Source organism: Anabrus simplex, chromosome 5 (genome assembly GCF_040414725.1).
Source record: "Anabrus simplex isolate iqAnaSimp1 chromosome 5, ASM4041472v1, whole genome shotgun sequence".
NCBI classification, from domain to species: Eukaryota; Metazoa; Arthropoda; class Insecta; order Orthoptera; family Tettigoniidae; genus Anabrus; species Anabrus simplex.
In genome coordinates this window covers 303,001,295-303,017,186 of record NC_090269.1, presented here as the reverse complement: position 1 = coordinate 303,017,186, position 15,892 = coordinate 303,001,295, and the positions used below count along the sequence as shown (strand labels likewise).

General features: G+C 37.7%; 1 protein-coding gene across 2 annotated transcripts in view; it reads left to right on the top strand.

Moving 5' to 3' along the window:
* LOC136874857 (probable cytochrome P450 CYP44) overlaps nt 1–15,892 on the top strand; it is a 102,642-nt gene that overhangs the window by 13,381 nt on the left and 73,369 nt on the right. For both annotated transcript variants that reach the window (XM_067148539.2, XM_067148540.2), the window contains exon 3: nt 12,752–12,980. In XM_067148539.2, coding sequence (XP_067004640.1) covers nt 12,752–12,980 — 229 coding nt within the window. The remainder of the gene's footprint in view (nt 1–12,751; nt 12,981–15,892) is intronic.

Below are 15,892 nucleotides of genomic sequence, written 5' to 3'. Positions count from 1 at the left end.
TAGTCTCTGTTAGGCATGTAAATGAGTGAATGATGTGGGTAGATTGGGCAGTTGGAGGAATTAGGACGAGAATTGTCTTAGTGTATTCACCATGTGAGGGTGCAGATGAGGATGAAGTTGACAAGTTTTATGAAGCATTGAGTGACATTGTAGTCAGGGTCAACAGCAAAGATAGGATAGGATAGGATAGTGCTAAAGGGCGATTTCAATGGAAGAGTTGGAAATAGAACTGAAGGATACCAAAGGGTGACTGGTAAATGTGGAGAAGGTATGAAAGCTAATAGGAATGAGAAGTGTTTGCTGGACTTCTGCGCTAGTATGGGATTGGCAGTGTTCAAGCATAAGGCTCAGGGGGGCTCATTCCTAACTCCTGCGCTTTTCTTCCCGCATAACATCGCCTCATGCTGACGTTACATGGAGGGCTGCTGTTGGCAGCTGTTGCGGTGAACTATAAGGAGCTTGCTTTCAGAATGGGTCTGCATTGCGGTACCCGGTCTTATAATATTTTCTTTATTTTGTTGATTGTTGTGTTAAACATGAGTAAGGATTCGAAATGTAGAGTTAATTGTGCTATGGCACAATGTACTAACTGGGGATAAAAAACAACTGGTGTCTTGTACCACAGATTTCCAAAACGTGTGACCAGGCAAATGTGGGTATTGCGCTGAAAGCAAAGTGACAAATTTAATTCTGATAACGCCAGAGGATGTTTCATACATTTCTGTCCAGAGGATTATGAACAAGATTTGAGAAATGAACTATTGGCATTACCTCAGAGAAAAATCATGCAGGCAGATGCTGTATCATCTCTGTCCATTGTAAATTTCCATGGTGTTAAAGCTTCGTGTTCCCAGCCAAACAGCAAACAGCAGAGTGGGTAGGCCTATTTGTCTAATACTTTTAATACAATATTTAATAAGTCGTAATTAATTTGACCAGCTACGTGGAAGTATGCTTGTAAGTCAATGAATAAACCGTTTCTGCCGTGCTACGGTGTTATCGAAAGCAACTTCATCGAGCTAGTCTATGTCACCTTCGATGCGTTGAACTCCTAAAGATGAAAAGACTCCCCTAAGGGTGCTCAAAGCTTTAAGTCACCATCCGACAGACGAATCACCATCAACAGTGTCATATGCTCTCACTCCATATGAGCATTGCAGAGAGGTTTGAAATTTAATCCTGTCTATTGGCACGCAATCTAGTGATTAGAAATTGTATACCACTACCTCCACTACGCTGCCTATCAACATTCTGATGGTGACATTTTTTCGACCAACGGGACTCAAACTGCTTAACCAGCTGCCATCTCCGGAAGTCCGGATTCAATTCCCGGCTCTGTTACAAAATTTGAAAACGTGGTATGAGGGCTGGAACGACGTCCACTCAGCTTCGGGAGGTCAACCGATTAGAAGGGGTTCGATCCCCACCTCAGCCATCCTCAAAGTGGTTCTCCGTGTTTTCCACTTCTTCTCCAGGCCATGGCCGCTTCCTTCCCTCATCCTTCCCTCATTCTTCCTTCCCTCATTCTTCCTTCATCCTTCCCTACTCCTTCCAATCTTCCCATCCCTCACAAGGCCCTTATTCAGCATAGCAGGTGAAGCCACCTGGACGAGGTACTACTGGTTCTCTTCCCCAGTTGTATCCCCGACCAGATGTCTCACGTTCCAGGACACTGTCCTTGAGGTGGTAAAGGTGGGAACCTTCACTGAGACCGCAGGAAAAACCAACCCTGGACTGTAAACTGATTATATATATATATATATATATTCTTTTTTTACAAGTTGCTTTAGGTCGCACCCACACAGATAGGTCTTATGGTGATAATGAGACAGGAAAGGGCAAGGAGTGGGAAGGAAGTAGCCTTGGCCTTAATTAAGGTACAGCCCCGGCATTTGCCTGGTGTAAAAATGGGAAACCACATAAAACCACATCTTCAGGGTTCTCTACAGTGGGGTTCGAACCCATTATCTCCCGAATACTGGATACTGACCGCACTCTTACGACTGCAGCTATTGAGCTTGGTGATTATACATATATTTATAAATGTGAAAGAGTGATGTAGACTCACTTCTACAATTAAATCACAATCTCCGGAACTTGACGAGACTATCATCTCTCTTTACGTCAGAACTATGACTTTCATTTAATACATCAACTCAACAAAAAAAAAAATCATCAAATAGATGTAGGCATCTTCAGCTTCTTCAACAACTTCTTATGTCATCAAATCATGAGTTCTGAATACAATTAAACCAACAACTATTCTAGTTTTTCTATGTATTGTTCTTAAGTCGGCTTTTAAGATGGAATTACTCAGGGTTGTTTCTATTATCTATGTACAGTATTATATGATGAATTGCAAATGGTAGGTAGTGTACCATTTTATTTGAATAAGGCCGACCTTTAAAATATTTATTACACATTGAATTTATTTATGGCATACAGGGATGCTGCAGTAGAAATAGCAAGGGAATGCCTAGGAACAACTGTGTGTAAAGATGGGAGAAAGTGAACATCTTAAGGGAATGATGAAGTGAGAGCAGCTTGTAAACTTTAAAGGAAGGCTTATCAGAAATGGCTCCAAACAAGGGCTGGTGCAGACAGGGAATTGTACGTAGATGAAAGAAACAGAGCGAAGCAAATAATTGTTGAATCCAAAAAAGATAAGAAGTCGTGGGAAGATTTTGGTAATAACCTGGAAAGACTAGGTCAAGTAACAGGGAAATCTTCCTGGACAGTAGTAAAGAATCTTAGGAAGGGAGGGAAAAAGGAAATGAACATTGTTTTGGGTAATTCAGGTGAACTCATAATAGATAGCAGGAAATCAGTGGACAGCTGGAAGGAATATTTTGAAAATCTTCTCAACGTAAAAGGAAATCTTCCTGGTGGTGTTGCGAACAACCGAGCTCATGGGGAGGAGGAAAATTATGTTGGTGAAATTACGCTTGAGGAAGTGGAAAAGGTGGTAAATAAACTCCATTGTCATAAAGCAGCAGGAATAGATGAAATTAGACTTGAAATGGTGAACTTTAGTGGGAAGGCAGGGTTAAAAATAGAGTAATAAGATTAGCATGAAGTGTTGTAAGGTACCTTCAGATTGCACAAAAGTAGTAATTGCACCTATCTATAAGCGAAAGAACAGGAAGGATTGCAACAACTATCAGGGTATCTCATTGATTAGTATACCATGCAAAGTATTCACTGGCATCTTGGAAGGGAGGGTGCGATCAGTGGTTGAGAGGAAGTTGGTTGAAAACCAGTGTGGTTTCAGACCACAGAGGGGCTGTCAGGATCAATTTTCAATCTGCACCAGGTATTTGAGAAATGCTATGAGAGGAATATACAATTATGTTTATGTTTCGTAGATCTAGAGAAAGCATATGACAGGGTACCGAGGGAAAAGATGTTCGCCATACTGGGGGACTATGGGATTAAGGGTAGATTATTAAAATCAGTCAAAAGCATTTATGCTGACAATTGGGCTGCAGTGAGAATTGATGGTAGAATGAGTTCTTGGTTCAAGATACTTACGGGGGTTCACATTTGTTGTTCATAGTTTACATGGATTATTTACTGAAAGGCATTAAATGGCAAGGAGGAATTCAGTTAGGTGGAAATGTAGTAAGGAGTCTGGCCTATGCTAATGACTTGGTCTTAATGGCAGATTGTGCCGAAGCCTACAGTCCTCTCGTAGCATTTTTCAATTACCTGGTGCAGACTGAAAATCTGATCCTGACAGCCCCTCTGTGGTCTGAAACCACACTGGTTTTCATCCAACTTCCTCTCAACCACTGATCACACCCTCACTTCCAAGATGCCAGTGAAAATGATTGCTAGAACAAACAGGTGGGAGCAATGGTATAATATAATTTCGTGTGGCTATTTCTAGCCGAGTGCAGCCTTCGTAAGGCAGACCCTCCGATTAGGGTGGGCGGCATCTGCCGTGTGTAGCTAACTGCGTGTTATTGTGGTGGAGGATAGTGTTATGTGTGGTGTGTGAGTTGCAGGGATGTTGGGGACAGCACAAACACCCAGCCCCTGGCCACTGGAATCAACCAATTAAGGTTAAAATCCCCGACCCAGCCGGGAATCGAACCCGGGACCCCCTGAACCGAAGGCCAGTACGCTGACCATTCAGCCAACGAGTCAGATGGAGCAATGGTAGGAGCACACTTCCAATTAGGAGATAAATAATAATGTTATTGTGTTTACGTCCCACTAGCTATTTTTTTTGTTTTTTGGAGAATTAGGAGATAAAGGTTAGTTAAGGAATGAACTTGATGGATAAAGCTGCGTGTATGAACTGACTTTGAATTGAATTGAATTGAATTTAATTGAATTGAATTGAATTGAATTGAATTGAATTGAATTGAATTGAATTGAATTGAATTTATTGATCATGATTACATGCCACTGAGGCTGAAAAGCCCCTTTATGTAGCGTCTTCTTATAATACAATACAGATTTATGATCACAGTAACTACATTTTTATAATATTAAAGTATTAAACTAAACATGAAACATAAAAAAATGAAAATACAGATACCAAATCCAGTAAGGTTAAGACATACATTATATAATAAGTAAGAAAGTAAATCATTAAGCCCTTCTGTTATTTTGGACTACATGGATTTAAAGAATGTAAAGCTAAGGCAGAGAAACAATTTTCTTCGAAATATACATATTTCTGATTGTTCGACACAAGAATGCCTGATCTCAGCCTCTTGCGTACTCCTCCAGAAAGATAGATGTTAAGAACTGCTTTAGTTGTGTACAGTTAGTGTTATTTGCGAAACGGTGAAGATTAAAGACATTAAAGATAGATAGGCTAGGAAAACAACAGATAGGGAATCTGCCACCTGGGCGACTGCCCTAAATGCAGATCAGTATTGATTGATTGATTGATTGATTGATTGGTGATGCAGTGCAAACAAAGGATTTGTTAAATCTAGTGGTACGATGAAGGGGAATTTGAAGGGTGGTTTTTGTAAACCTATTATCTCTGTTAGGTACCGAATCCATAGGTTTAAATGCATTATAAAGGTAGGATGGTGTCTTCAGTTTGAGAATTTTCTGCGTGGCAGATTTCTCGACGTTCATGGAGCTTCAACCATTGTAGCTGTATGTAATAGGGTGTTATGTGTTCATCACGCCTGGCATTTGTAACGTAACGAACACATGCGTTTTGTACCCTCTGTAGTTTTATGTTCAAAGTTTCAGATAAGTCGTTGTATACGACTGCACCATAGTCAATTATTGGAAATATAAGACTTTGAACAAGTAGTTTTCGCATGAAAGGTGGTGAACATGACACGTTACGTTTCAAAATATGCATGGATGACACAACTTTTCGGATTACATTTGACGTATGATCAGACCAGGATAAGGTTCTGTCGAAAATTAGACCTAGATTGTTAACAGTGTCACTATAATGAATATCTGTCTCTAGAATTTTTGTTGCTGGGAGGGATATGAGGTCAACAGTTTTCAGGAGTTTTGTGTAACCTATGCAAATAAGCTGGGTCTTAGCCACATTTAATTGGAGGTTATGATTTGCGCTCCATTCAATCAATCGAGAGATGTCATGGTTAAAATGCGTTATACAAGAAGATGCGAGAGTCAAGTGAAATACCTAAGAGGATAAAAGAGCAAAGGGAGACCTAGGCAACAATGATTAGACTTTTTTAATGATTTCAAAATAAGAGGTGTAAAACTAGGTGAGGCCACAGGGCTAGTTGCAAACAGAAGATTGTGGAGGCGCATAGTTCATTCACAGTCTGTAAGGAAGATGTGTGTTTATTATTTGCCAGACTGAGTGGTTCAGACAGTTAAGGCACTGGCCTTCTGACCCTAACTTGGCAGGTTCAATCCTGGCCTATCGTGGTGTTATTTGAAAGTGCTCAATTACGTCAGCCTCATGTTGGTAGATTTACTGGCACGTAAAAGAAAATCTGTGAGACTAAATTCCAGTACCTTGTTGTCTTCAAAAGCTGTAAAAGTAGTCAGTGGGACATAGAAACCAAAACATTAACATTATTATTATTATTATTATTATTATTATTATTATTATTATTATTATTATTATTATTATTATTATTATTATTATTATTATTATTATTATTATTATTATTATCTATATATTAAAAGAGTTTACTAAAAACATCTTTGGCAAATTCACCCATCCATTCTACTGGACCAATTTGCTTCATTTTTGTTCTAATCTCTCCTGATTACCTGCCGGTGAACCATGAGACATTGATAGGTCTCTAAGTTCAACCAACTTTCAGTAGTCATAAAATCAAATCATTAAATGATCACTCCAATAATTACACATGAAGGCTTACCTTAACCCGCAATACATTCCGTACTTAGCGGTTGCTAAGCGACTAACCCTTTCATTAATATTCTGATATAGCCTATGTGATTTTCATCCGTAGTAATGTCATTGCATGCAGCCATGTTTGATTACTACCTGTCAAGCCGGAGTGTATACACTTCCTCTAATCATGGAAGAATACTATACCCTGCTAGATACTCTTTGATTCTCTAACCTTTCCCAACTAACAAATATATTCAACAGATGGCAGAGCATTCCTAATAAGTTACATGCTGCTAAGAAAAAAAAGCGTATGTATATAAACAGACCCCATCATGACATATGCCTTCGACATTATCTGAGAATACCTACTGAACGATGATCTTGTTGCACTAGAAAGAGTGAAGGACATGTATCTAAAAATAAAATTAAAAAAAAAAAAAGTTCTCTGCCTGGCAAAAAATGCTCCTTCAAGATTAACCCATGAGCTCACAAAACAACCGTTCTATAATAATAATAATAATAATAATAATAATAATAATAATAATAATAATAATAATAATAATAATAATTTATTAACGGAAATACCATTTTACATAACAGTAGAGAAGTATAGACAAAATACAGCAAAAAGAAAGTTCAATGGAGTATAAGTAGAAAAAATATGTACAGATATATACACAGGATATATTACAAGTAAGCACAGGAAAGTAATACAAAAGTAATACAAAACACAGTAAAAAGAAAGTTCAATGGAGTATAAGTAGAACACATGTACAGATATATACACAGGTTATACTACAAGTAAGCACAGGAAAGTAATAGTCAGTTCTGGAGATTATGTAAATGAGTTCTAAATTTTGACAATGAGCAGTTAAATATATCAATATCCACTTTGTTTAGAGATCTTGACATTCGTTCAATTGGCCCATTGAATGCATAGTTAGTTCTATGCCAATTTGTAGACAATGTATTCTTGAACCTTGTGCGTCTGTCTGGTACAGGTTCGTTAATTTTTGCAAGGAGTTGTGGACAATTCACCAAGGAATGAAGCAATTTAAAAATGAAGAGTGTATCCAATAATTCACGGTGTTGTGACAGGCTATGCAGATTTAAGGACTGTTGTAGGGATGTATAATCAACATTATCATATGAGAATCCTGCTCTAAAAGAATATAGACAAAGAAATTTATGTTGTACTGAATCTAATCTATGGATGGAGGTCTGATGAGAAGGGTTCCAAACAGGTGTACAGTATTCTAGTATAGGGCGTACCATAGATACATACAGCAATCAATAGGTAGCTAAGTTTGAAAATTCCCTAGAATATCTAGTAATGCAACCCAATCTTTGAAATGCTTTCTTACAAATATTTTCAATATGTTCATTAAATGATAGGTTATAACTTAATAAAACACCAAGGTCATTAACTTGTGAAACAGGAGTTAGAATGTTGTTATTACTAAATTTGTACGGAAATGCTATTTTCTTCTTGTTTTTAAAAAACGATATTATTTTACATTTCTCATGATTAAGTTTCAACCCATTTTGAATACAGTACTTTTCAGATGATGTAAATCTTCTTGAAGTTTTAAACAATCAATGGACAATTAATTTGCATAAAAATTTTTGCATCGTCGGCAAACAAAAGCAATTTAGAATTCTTAAGTATATTTTTAATGTCATTTATGTAGAGAGTAAAAAGTAAGGGCGCAAGGTGAGACCCTTGAGGAACTCCACTGGTAACAATAATAGGCGCAGAAAAATGATTCCTTATTTTAACAATCTGCAGGCGATTTTTAAGATATGATTCAAACCATGAGAGGAGAGGCCCATGAATTCCGTACCCCGTTAGTTTTTGCAGCAAGATATCGTGATCGACAGTGTCAAAAGCTTTTGAGAAGTCTGTATAAATGCAGTCCACTTGGGAGTGGTTCTCTATTGCATCCAAGAGAAACTGATAGAATGAAAGAAGATTGCTACAGGTTGACCGTCCTGAAAAGAATCCATGCTGCTCATCAATGATGATGTTTCTAAAGAGAGGTGTGATTTTGTCAAGAATTATTGAGTCAAATATTTTGGAAACATGAGAAGAAATTATAACTGGTCTATATTGTTTTATGTCAGTTTTATCACCATTTTTGAAAACTGGACTAACAAATCCTTTCTTCCATTCCACTGGAAAAACACCTTGGTTTAATAATAAGTTGAACAGATAAAAGAGTGCTTCACATAAAATAAATGAGCAGTACTTGAGCAGGTAAGTTGAAACACCATCAGGTCCTACAGTTTTCTTTAATTCTAGAGATATCAGTTTGTTGTAAATTTCTGTCTTACTAATGTTTATAACTGATAGATTGACAGAGAAAGGATAATCATATGACATACTACTACTACTATTCTGATAAGAAGAATAAACAGATGAAAAGTGGTTAGCAAAAAGATTGACAATATTTTCTCCAGTATCTGCTGTAACTTCATTAAGATGCATTGTTAAAGGAATATTATTACATGACCTTTTAGAACTTAGATGTTGCCAGAATTTCTGTGGATTGGAAGTAATACTTCGTTCACAGTTGGAAACATACATTGTATAGCAAGATTTAGATTCACACTTGCATTCATTTCTTAATTTCGAGAAATGCTGATAATCACTATTGAGACCTGATATTTTGTATCGCTTATGTGCTTTCTTCTTTTCAATAATCAGTGACTTCAATTTATGATTAAACCACTTTGGGAATTTGGGAGCCTTAAAATTTCGTATAGGGATGTAAAGTTCCATGCCATAATGTAGTACTGAATAGAAGGTTTCTACGGCTTTATCAATTGATACATTTTGAAACATTACCTTCCAGCTGAACTGTGACAGATAATAATTTAGTCCATTGTAGTCACCATTTAAAAAGTCAAAATAAAAACTATCAGCAGGCAAGGAAGTGTATAGCTCATTTATAGGTAAAGAAATCTCTAAAGCTGGGTGGTGTCTATCGAGGGGGACAATGCTTTCATTACTAGATTTTACTTCAATGGAGCTGGAGCTACTGAAAACCAAGTCAAGAAAGTGATTCAGAAAATTTGGGATAGCATTAAACTGATTTAAACAGAGATAAGAAAAAGTGTCTATAACTAAACTGGACTGCATAGTGTGGTTACCTACTGACATAAGGCCAGGAGATGTTTCTTCATTTACTATCCAATTAAGATGTGGTAGATTGTAGTCACCAACAATGAGCAATAAATGGTTGTCGAGATTTGACATAATTTTTTCAACAGCACTGCAATGTTCGAAATATTTTTGGACAGGAGACTTTGGTGGAATGTATACAGCACCAATGATTAATTTTGTGGTGTTAAAAGTCAGGGACACAAACAACTGTTCAACTGTGTTACTGTACGGTATCAGAGTAGGTTTAAACCTTTTGCTAATGCAGATCATTACCCCCCCCCCCATGGGATGCCTTCATACTCATTAAAGAAGACCTATCACATCTGAAAATTGAATACGTTTTGAGTCCGAGTTCCACATCACTAATTTCATCATTTAAGTTTGTTTCGGTTAATACCATGAAGTCATAGTCAGCTAAACATGAAGAAATTTTAAGTTCAGTTAGTTTACTTGTAGAAGAACTGCAATTAAGAATAACATTGCCTTCTATGACACAATACCAAGCTTTACATCAAGAACTGCAGGATAAAAAAGCGAATATATGGATAGATTTTTACCAAACAGATGGTATGATGACGCCAGAATGGATAAATTCTGACTACGAACTGTGCCATACCATAACATGCTTCTTATTGAATAATATTACTTTATTAACAGTGATACCATTTTACACAACAATCGAGAAAAATAAACAAAACAAAACATACTAAAAAGAAAGTTCAGTAGAGTATAAATAGATAAAGATGCACAGATATATACACAGGTTGTATTACAAGTACGCACAGGAAAGTAATAGTCATTTCTGGAGATTATGTGATTTCTCAAGATGTAAATAAGCTAGAAGAAGTGTATGATGTGAGTAAGAGCAGACTGAAAGATACGGGAGGGGGTGCGGGAGGTATAAGAAGTGAAAGGGTGGGGTGGGACAGACCTACCCCAAGGTTAAAAAGATTAAGCATGTCCGCACGTGGGGAATCAGGAGGAGCAAGGGTGGGTGGTGACAATGTGAAAGAAAGGCGACTCGTATAAAAACAAGCTGGTCAGTAGATAAGAATGTGATGGGTCACATGATGGATTGGCTTCCACCTCATGTGATCAGCCACGCAAAGAATGGGAGAAAAACACATTGTCAGCTAGATACTGGTGGGGAAAGACATCTGACCCATGAGGCATGGCTGGGAGTGGTGTCACGGGCAGGACGGGCAGTTTTCTTTACCACGGGGATACCACAACCAGCCAGTTCTTTTAGATTAGTAGTAGATTTAGTTAGGGGTAGTGCCTCACATGGTGTCTGGTATTCCGCCCGTGTGGGGGGCCACCAAGTTAGTTGTAAGATTAGCGGGCGGTAGGGTGGGCCCTAGCATGTGGACTGGTCATCTGCCCGTGTAGGGGTCTGCTTAGTATTTTTAGACTAAATTAGTTGTAGATTTAGTTGTAGTTAAGCAGTTAATAAATTAGTTGTAGTTTTAGTTGCAGTGAAGCAGTTAGTCTAAACATGTAATATGTTTTCTTTATTTCCTTATACCGATGGTTTGTAACCATGGTGGGGTAATAAAGATGTAATGTAATGTAATGTAAGTTATCTCTAAATTTTGTCAATGAGCAGTTAAATATATCAATATCCTCTTTGTTTAGAGATCTTGACATTTGTTCAATTGGCCCATTGAATGCATAGTTAGTTCTATGACAATTTCTAGACAATGTATTCTTAAAACTCGTCTGTCTGTCAGGTTCATGTAGGTTAATTTTTTCAAGGAGTAGTGGACAATTCATCAAGGAGTGAAACAATTTAAAAATGAAAAATGTATCCAGTAATTCAAGGCGTTGTGACAGACTATGCAGATTTAAAGACTGTTGTAGGGCTGTATAATCAATATTTTCAAATGAGAATCCTGCTCTAAATGAATATAAATGAAGATATTTATGTTGTACTGAATCTAATTTATGGATAGAGGTCTGATGAGAAGGGTTCCATACAGGTGTACAGTATTCTAGTATAGGGCGTACCATAGATACATACAGCAATCGATAGTAATCTAAGTTTGAAAATTCTCTGGAACATCTAGTAATGCAACCCAATCCTTGTAATGATTTCTTACAAATATTTTCAGTATGTTCATTAAATGATTGGTTATAACTGAATAAAACACCAAAGTCGTTAACAGGAGTTAGAATGTTGTTATTACTAAATTTGTACTGAAATGATATTTTGTTCGTTTTTAAAATACAATATTATTTTACATTTTTCATGATTAAGCTTCAACCCGTTTTGAATACAGTACTTTTCTGGATGATGTAAATCTTTAAGTTTTAAACAATCAAGTGGACAATTAATTTGCATAAATTTTTTTGCATCGTCAGCAAACAAAAGTAATTCAGAATTCTTAAGTATATTTTTAATGTCATTTATGTAGAGCGTAAAAGGTAATGGCACAAGGTGAGACCCTTGAGGAACTACTCTGGTAACAATAATAGGCGCAGAAAGATGATTCCTTGTTTTAACGATCTGCAGGCGATAAGATACGATTCAAACCAGAAGAGGAGAGGCCCATTAATTAACGTTCATAAAATCATTTAAATGGGCAGGCAAAACAATACGACTACGACAGGCATATCAAGACAAGTCATCTGACCTATTTATATTGAACACAGTTGAGAAGGATGGGTCCTCTAGTTGTTGTTGTTGTTGTTGTTGTCGTCGTCGTCGTTGTTGCTGTTGCTTCTTATTCTTCTTCTTCTTCTTCTTCTTCTTCTTCTTCTTCTTCTTATTATTATTATTATTATTATCCAGTTCCTTGGCTGAATGGTCAGTGTCTAGGTCTCCTGTTAAGAGGGTCCCAGGTTCGATTCCCAGTGGCGTTGGGGATTTTAATCACATACGGTTAATTCCTCTGACCCTGGGACTGGGTGTTTGTGTTTGTCTCAGTATTCTCTCAACACATTACACTACAAACCACCATGGAAAACACAGAATAGTGAACACATCCCTTTGCATAGGGTTGGCATCAGGAAGGGCATCCAGCCATAAATCTGGGCCAAGTCCATATGTGCAACACAGTTCACACCTGCAACCCCACTAAGGTGTGGGAAAACTGGAGGAAGAAAAGGAAGAAAGTTATTATTATTATTTGAAGCAGTCCAAAATATATAGTATTATGTTCTTATATAACAGCTTGTTAAACTGCTTATTGTGTGTTAAGGATTCATTTATATTTCCATAATTGTTTGTTATTGTTTATGATGATGTTGATAATTTCCATTTTCAGGGTTTTACAACAGTCAGAAGTATCACAAAGTGTTAGAAGAACTTCACAAAAAGTATGGACCACTGGTGAAACATTTTTTGGGAAGAAGAACACAGGTGATTGTATTTGATCCTGAGGACATAAAGACAATCTATAAGCATGAAGGACCCAGCCCTCGAATTGCACCACTTCAAGAAACAACAGCTCTCTACAGAACAGAAAATGGTCTCTCCTTAGGTTTAGGAAACACGTAAGGCCATTATATCTACACATTGGAAAAATGTACACTTAGAATTCTTTTTGAAAATTCGTGATACACCAAATATTTCTGTATTTAAATATTTGGCTGTCCTTTCCAAGTTATTATAACTCATGAGTAGTATAATATAAACATACTGCTAATGGATATTGGCAGTATGGTCAGTGCTCCCCAGCTAGGCCAGGGCACCACAGATCAGATACTCTTAGCCAGTGCTGCAGTTGCGATAAAATGTTTGGGGGTTCTCACCCTACTTCAAGATCTTCCATGTATCCTCGTTTGTACGGTCACTCATATTTCACATTTCTGTATGTAATTTCATCTGTTGTTCTCCTCCTCTTCAAATCAACATAAACAGCTGGATCAAAAGTAGTTAAAGGTGGTCTAAACACAAGAAGGTTTTTTCAGTCTGAAGACAGTTCCTATTCCTTGTCAGTATGCTGGAAAATCTCTTGCATTCTGATGTAGAAGCAGGAACTGTCTGAATAAATTGTACGCTCACTAGCAAATTCATCTGGACACGAGGCAGTGACTCTGTTCTCACAGCAAGATATTTTGTCAAATTTCATTGGAACTTAATATTTTCTGGCTTGTAAAAAAATAAACATCTTCTTCTTCTTCTTGTTGTTTTATGACCGTATAGGATCACTTTAGACAGTCCATCGTTCAAGTCTCTTTGAAGGGATTATTTGGGCTTTGCGGTCCTCCCAGTACTTCTTCAGATGCTCCAATCTTCATACCCTTTCCTTGGTTGAAAATGTACATGTTGTTGGTTTGTTTCAAGTAAGGGTAAAGCGGAGGTTGGTATTCTTGTATTCAATATTATCTTATTTGTGGTGTCTTCTGTTGTAAGGTCTATTTATTTCAGATCCTCTCTTACTTCTCTGATCCATTTACATCCTGTTGTGGTATTTTTTGAGATTAGATTGTGCTGTACTAGTTGTTTCATAAGTCTCAAATCCTGCATCCTCATGATATGTCCAAAGAATCCCAGTCTCCTCTTATGCATAGTATCTGTAACGGGTTCCGGCTCTTCGTACACAACTTTGTTAGGTATTATCCATCACTGTCCATGTTTGTGGTATTTTTTGTTGATGCAGGTTCTTCCAATCCTCCTTTTAATTTTCTGAAGTCTGTCAGTCTTTGATTGTTTATTCAGGGCAAGGGCTGATGTTCGCAGAACTATTGCGTTTGCTCTCCAGCCAGTTCCTCTGAGCTTGTGCAAGATGTCATTCCTCGTTCTTAGCTTTGCAGTGGTATTTAAGAGGTGTTGCTTATACGACAGTGTCCGGTCTATTGTGGCGCCCAGATATTTTGGGCAAGGATTATATTTTAGTTGCTGGCCTTTGAATTCCACTTGGGGTACACAATTGGCTCATCAACTGTCTAGATGAAAGCAGCTCACTTCAGTTTTGTTCAGGTTAGGTTTAAGTCTCCAGGTGTTGAAATATTTGTTCAAGTTGTGGAGATCCTTGGTGAGTGCAGTTTCTGCTGTTTTAAAATCATTGGACTGGGCAGTCAGAGCTGTGTCATTTGCATATATGAACTTCCGAGAGACAATTGCTGGAAGATCTGCAGTGTAGGTGCTAAAGAGTAGTGGAGTGAGAACTGATCCTTGTGGTAGACCATCATTTAGTACATGTGGCTTGCTTACATTGCCATTTAGATGTACTTCAAATACTCTGTTGCATAACATGTTGTTGATAAGTGTTGCGAGGGTTTTACAAGGAATAATATTTAAGAATTTCAGTACCATTCCTTGTCGCAACACCGTGTCATAAGCCAATGTTAGGTCCAGAAACACTGCGATGGTTTTCTTCTTCTCCTGAAATCCATTCTCAGTGTGGTTGGTGAGTGCCAGTACTTGGTCACAGTAGCTTCTGTTCCATCGGAATCCAGCTTGTTCAGCTGGTATGAGTTGGAAGGCTGTGGCGGATATTCTGTTGTAGACCATTCTCTCTATTAGCTTGTAGCATATGCTTAAGAGTGTGATGGGTCGATAATCTTCTGGACTGTTTCCACTTTTCCCAGGCTTCAGGATGGCAACTATTTTTGTTCTCTTGAGCAGGGATGGGAGCCTACCGTTCTGTAAGATGTCATTACAGAATTTAACTAACCGGTCCAGAGTTCTAGGACCATAGTGTTTCAGGAACTCTGGATATATTCCATCTAATCCAGCTGCTTTACCTGTTTTTATTTCTTTCAGAACTGCTGAAATCTCTGCAACACTGAAGTCTCCCAAAAAATTGTGTGGTTGGTTCAGTCAGGAATAGTTTGTTTCTTAGTTCCTTCTTAAGTTTCTGAGTTTCAACTTTGTTGACATGAGGAGGTCTCTTGGAAAGACTGACAATTCTATTGGCTACATCTGCTGGAGATACATTTGAGCTCTTATTAACATATCTTGGAGTGCTACTTCCGAGTTTTCGCAGAAGAGCCCATGCTTTTCTACTCGAGTGTTGGAAATTCATGCTGGATGTCACTGAATTTCATTTTTCTTTTCTGGCAGAATCTAAGCAGTACAACTGTTTGTCGCAACTTCTGTTCTGTTACTTTGTTAGTATTCCTCATATAGCTCATCACACCATCTGTTTCACCTAGGGATATGTTCTTTCCTAAATCTTCTGGGAGTGTGTTTCTTTGCTACAGAGCACATTAAACCAACAAATCGCTCATAGTTGTCAAGTTTTGGTGGAATCTGCTGAGTGTCTAGGAATTCAACTTGGTCAATATTATTTCGTATGCACGTAGTGGTGTCATAGGTTTTGTGGAAGTTAGCCATAGCAAGGTTGAATCCTGGTGATTTACGTCTGGAGTGAAGTTGGGTTTCGTCTTCACAATGCATTTCTTGTAGTAACACCACATCTACATGATTGTTGTTTAGCACTTTTAAAAGGTAGTCACAT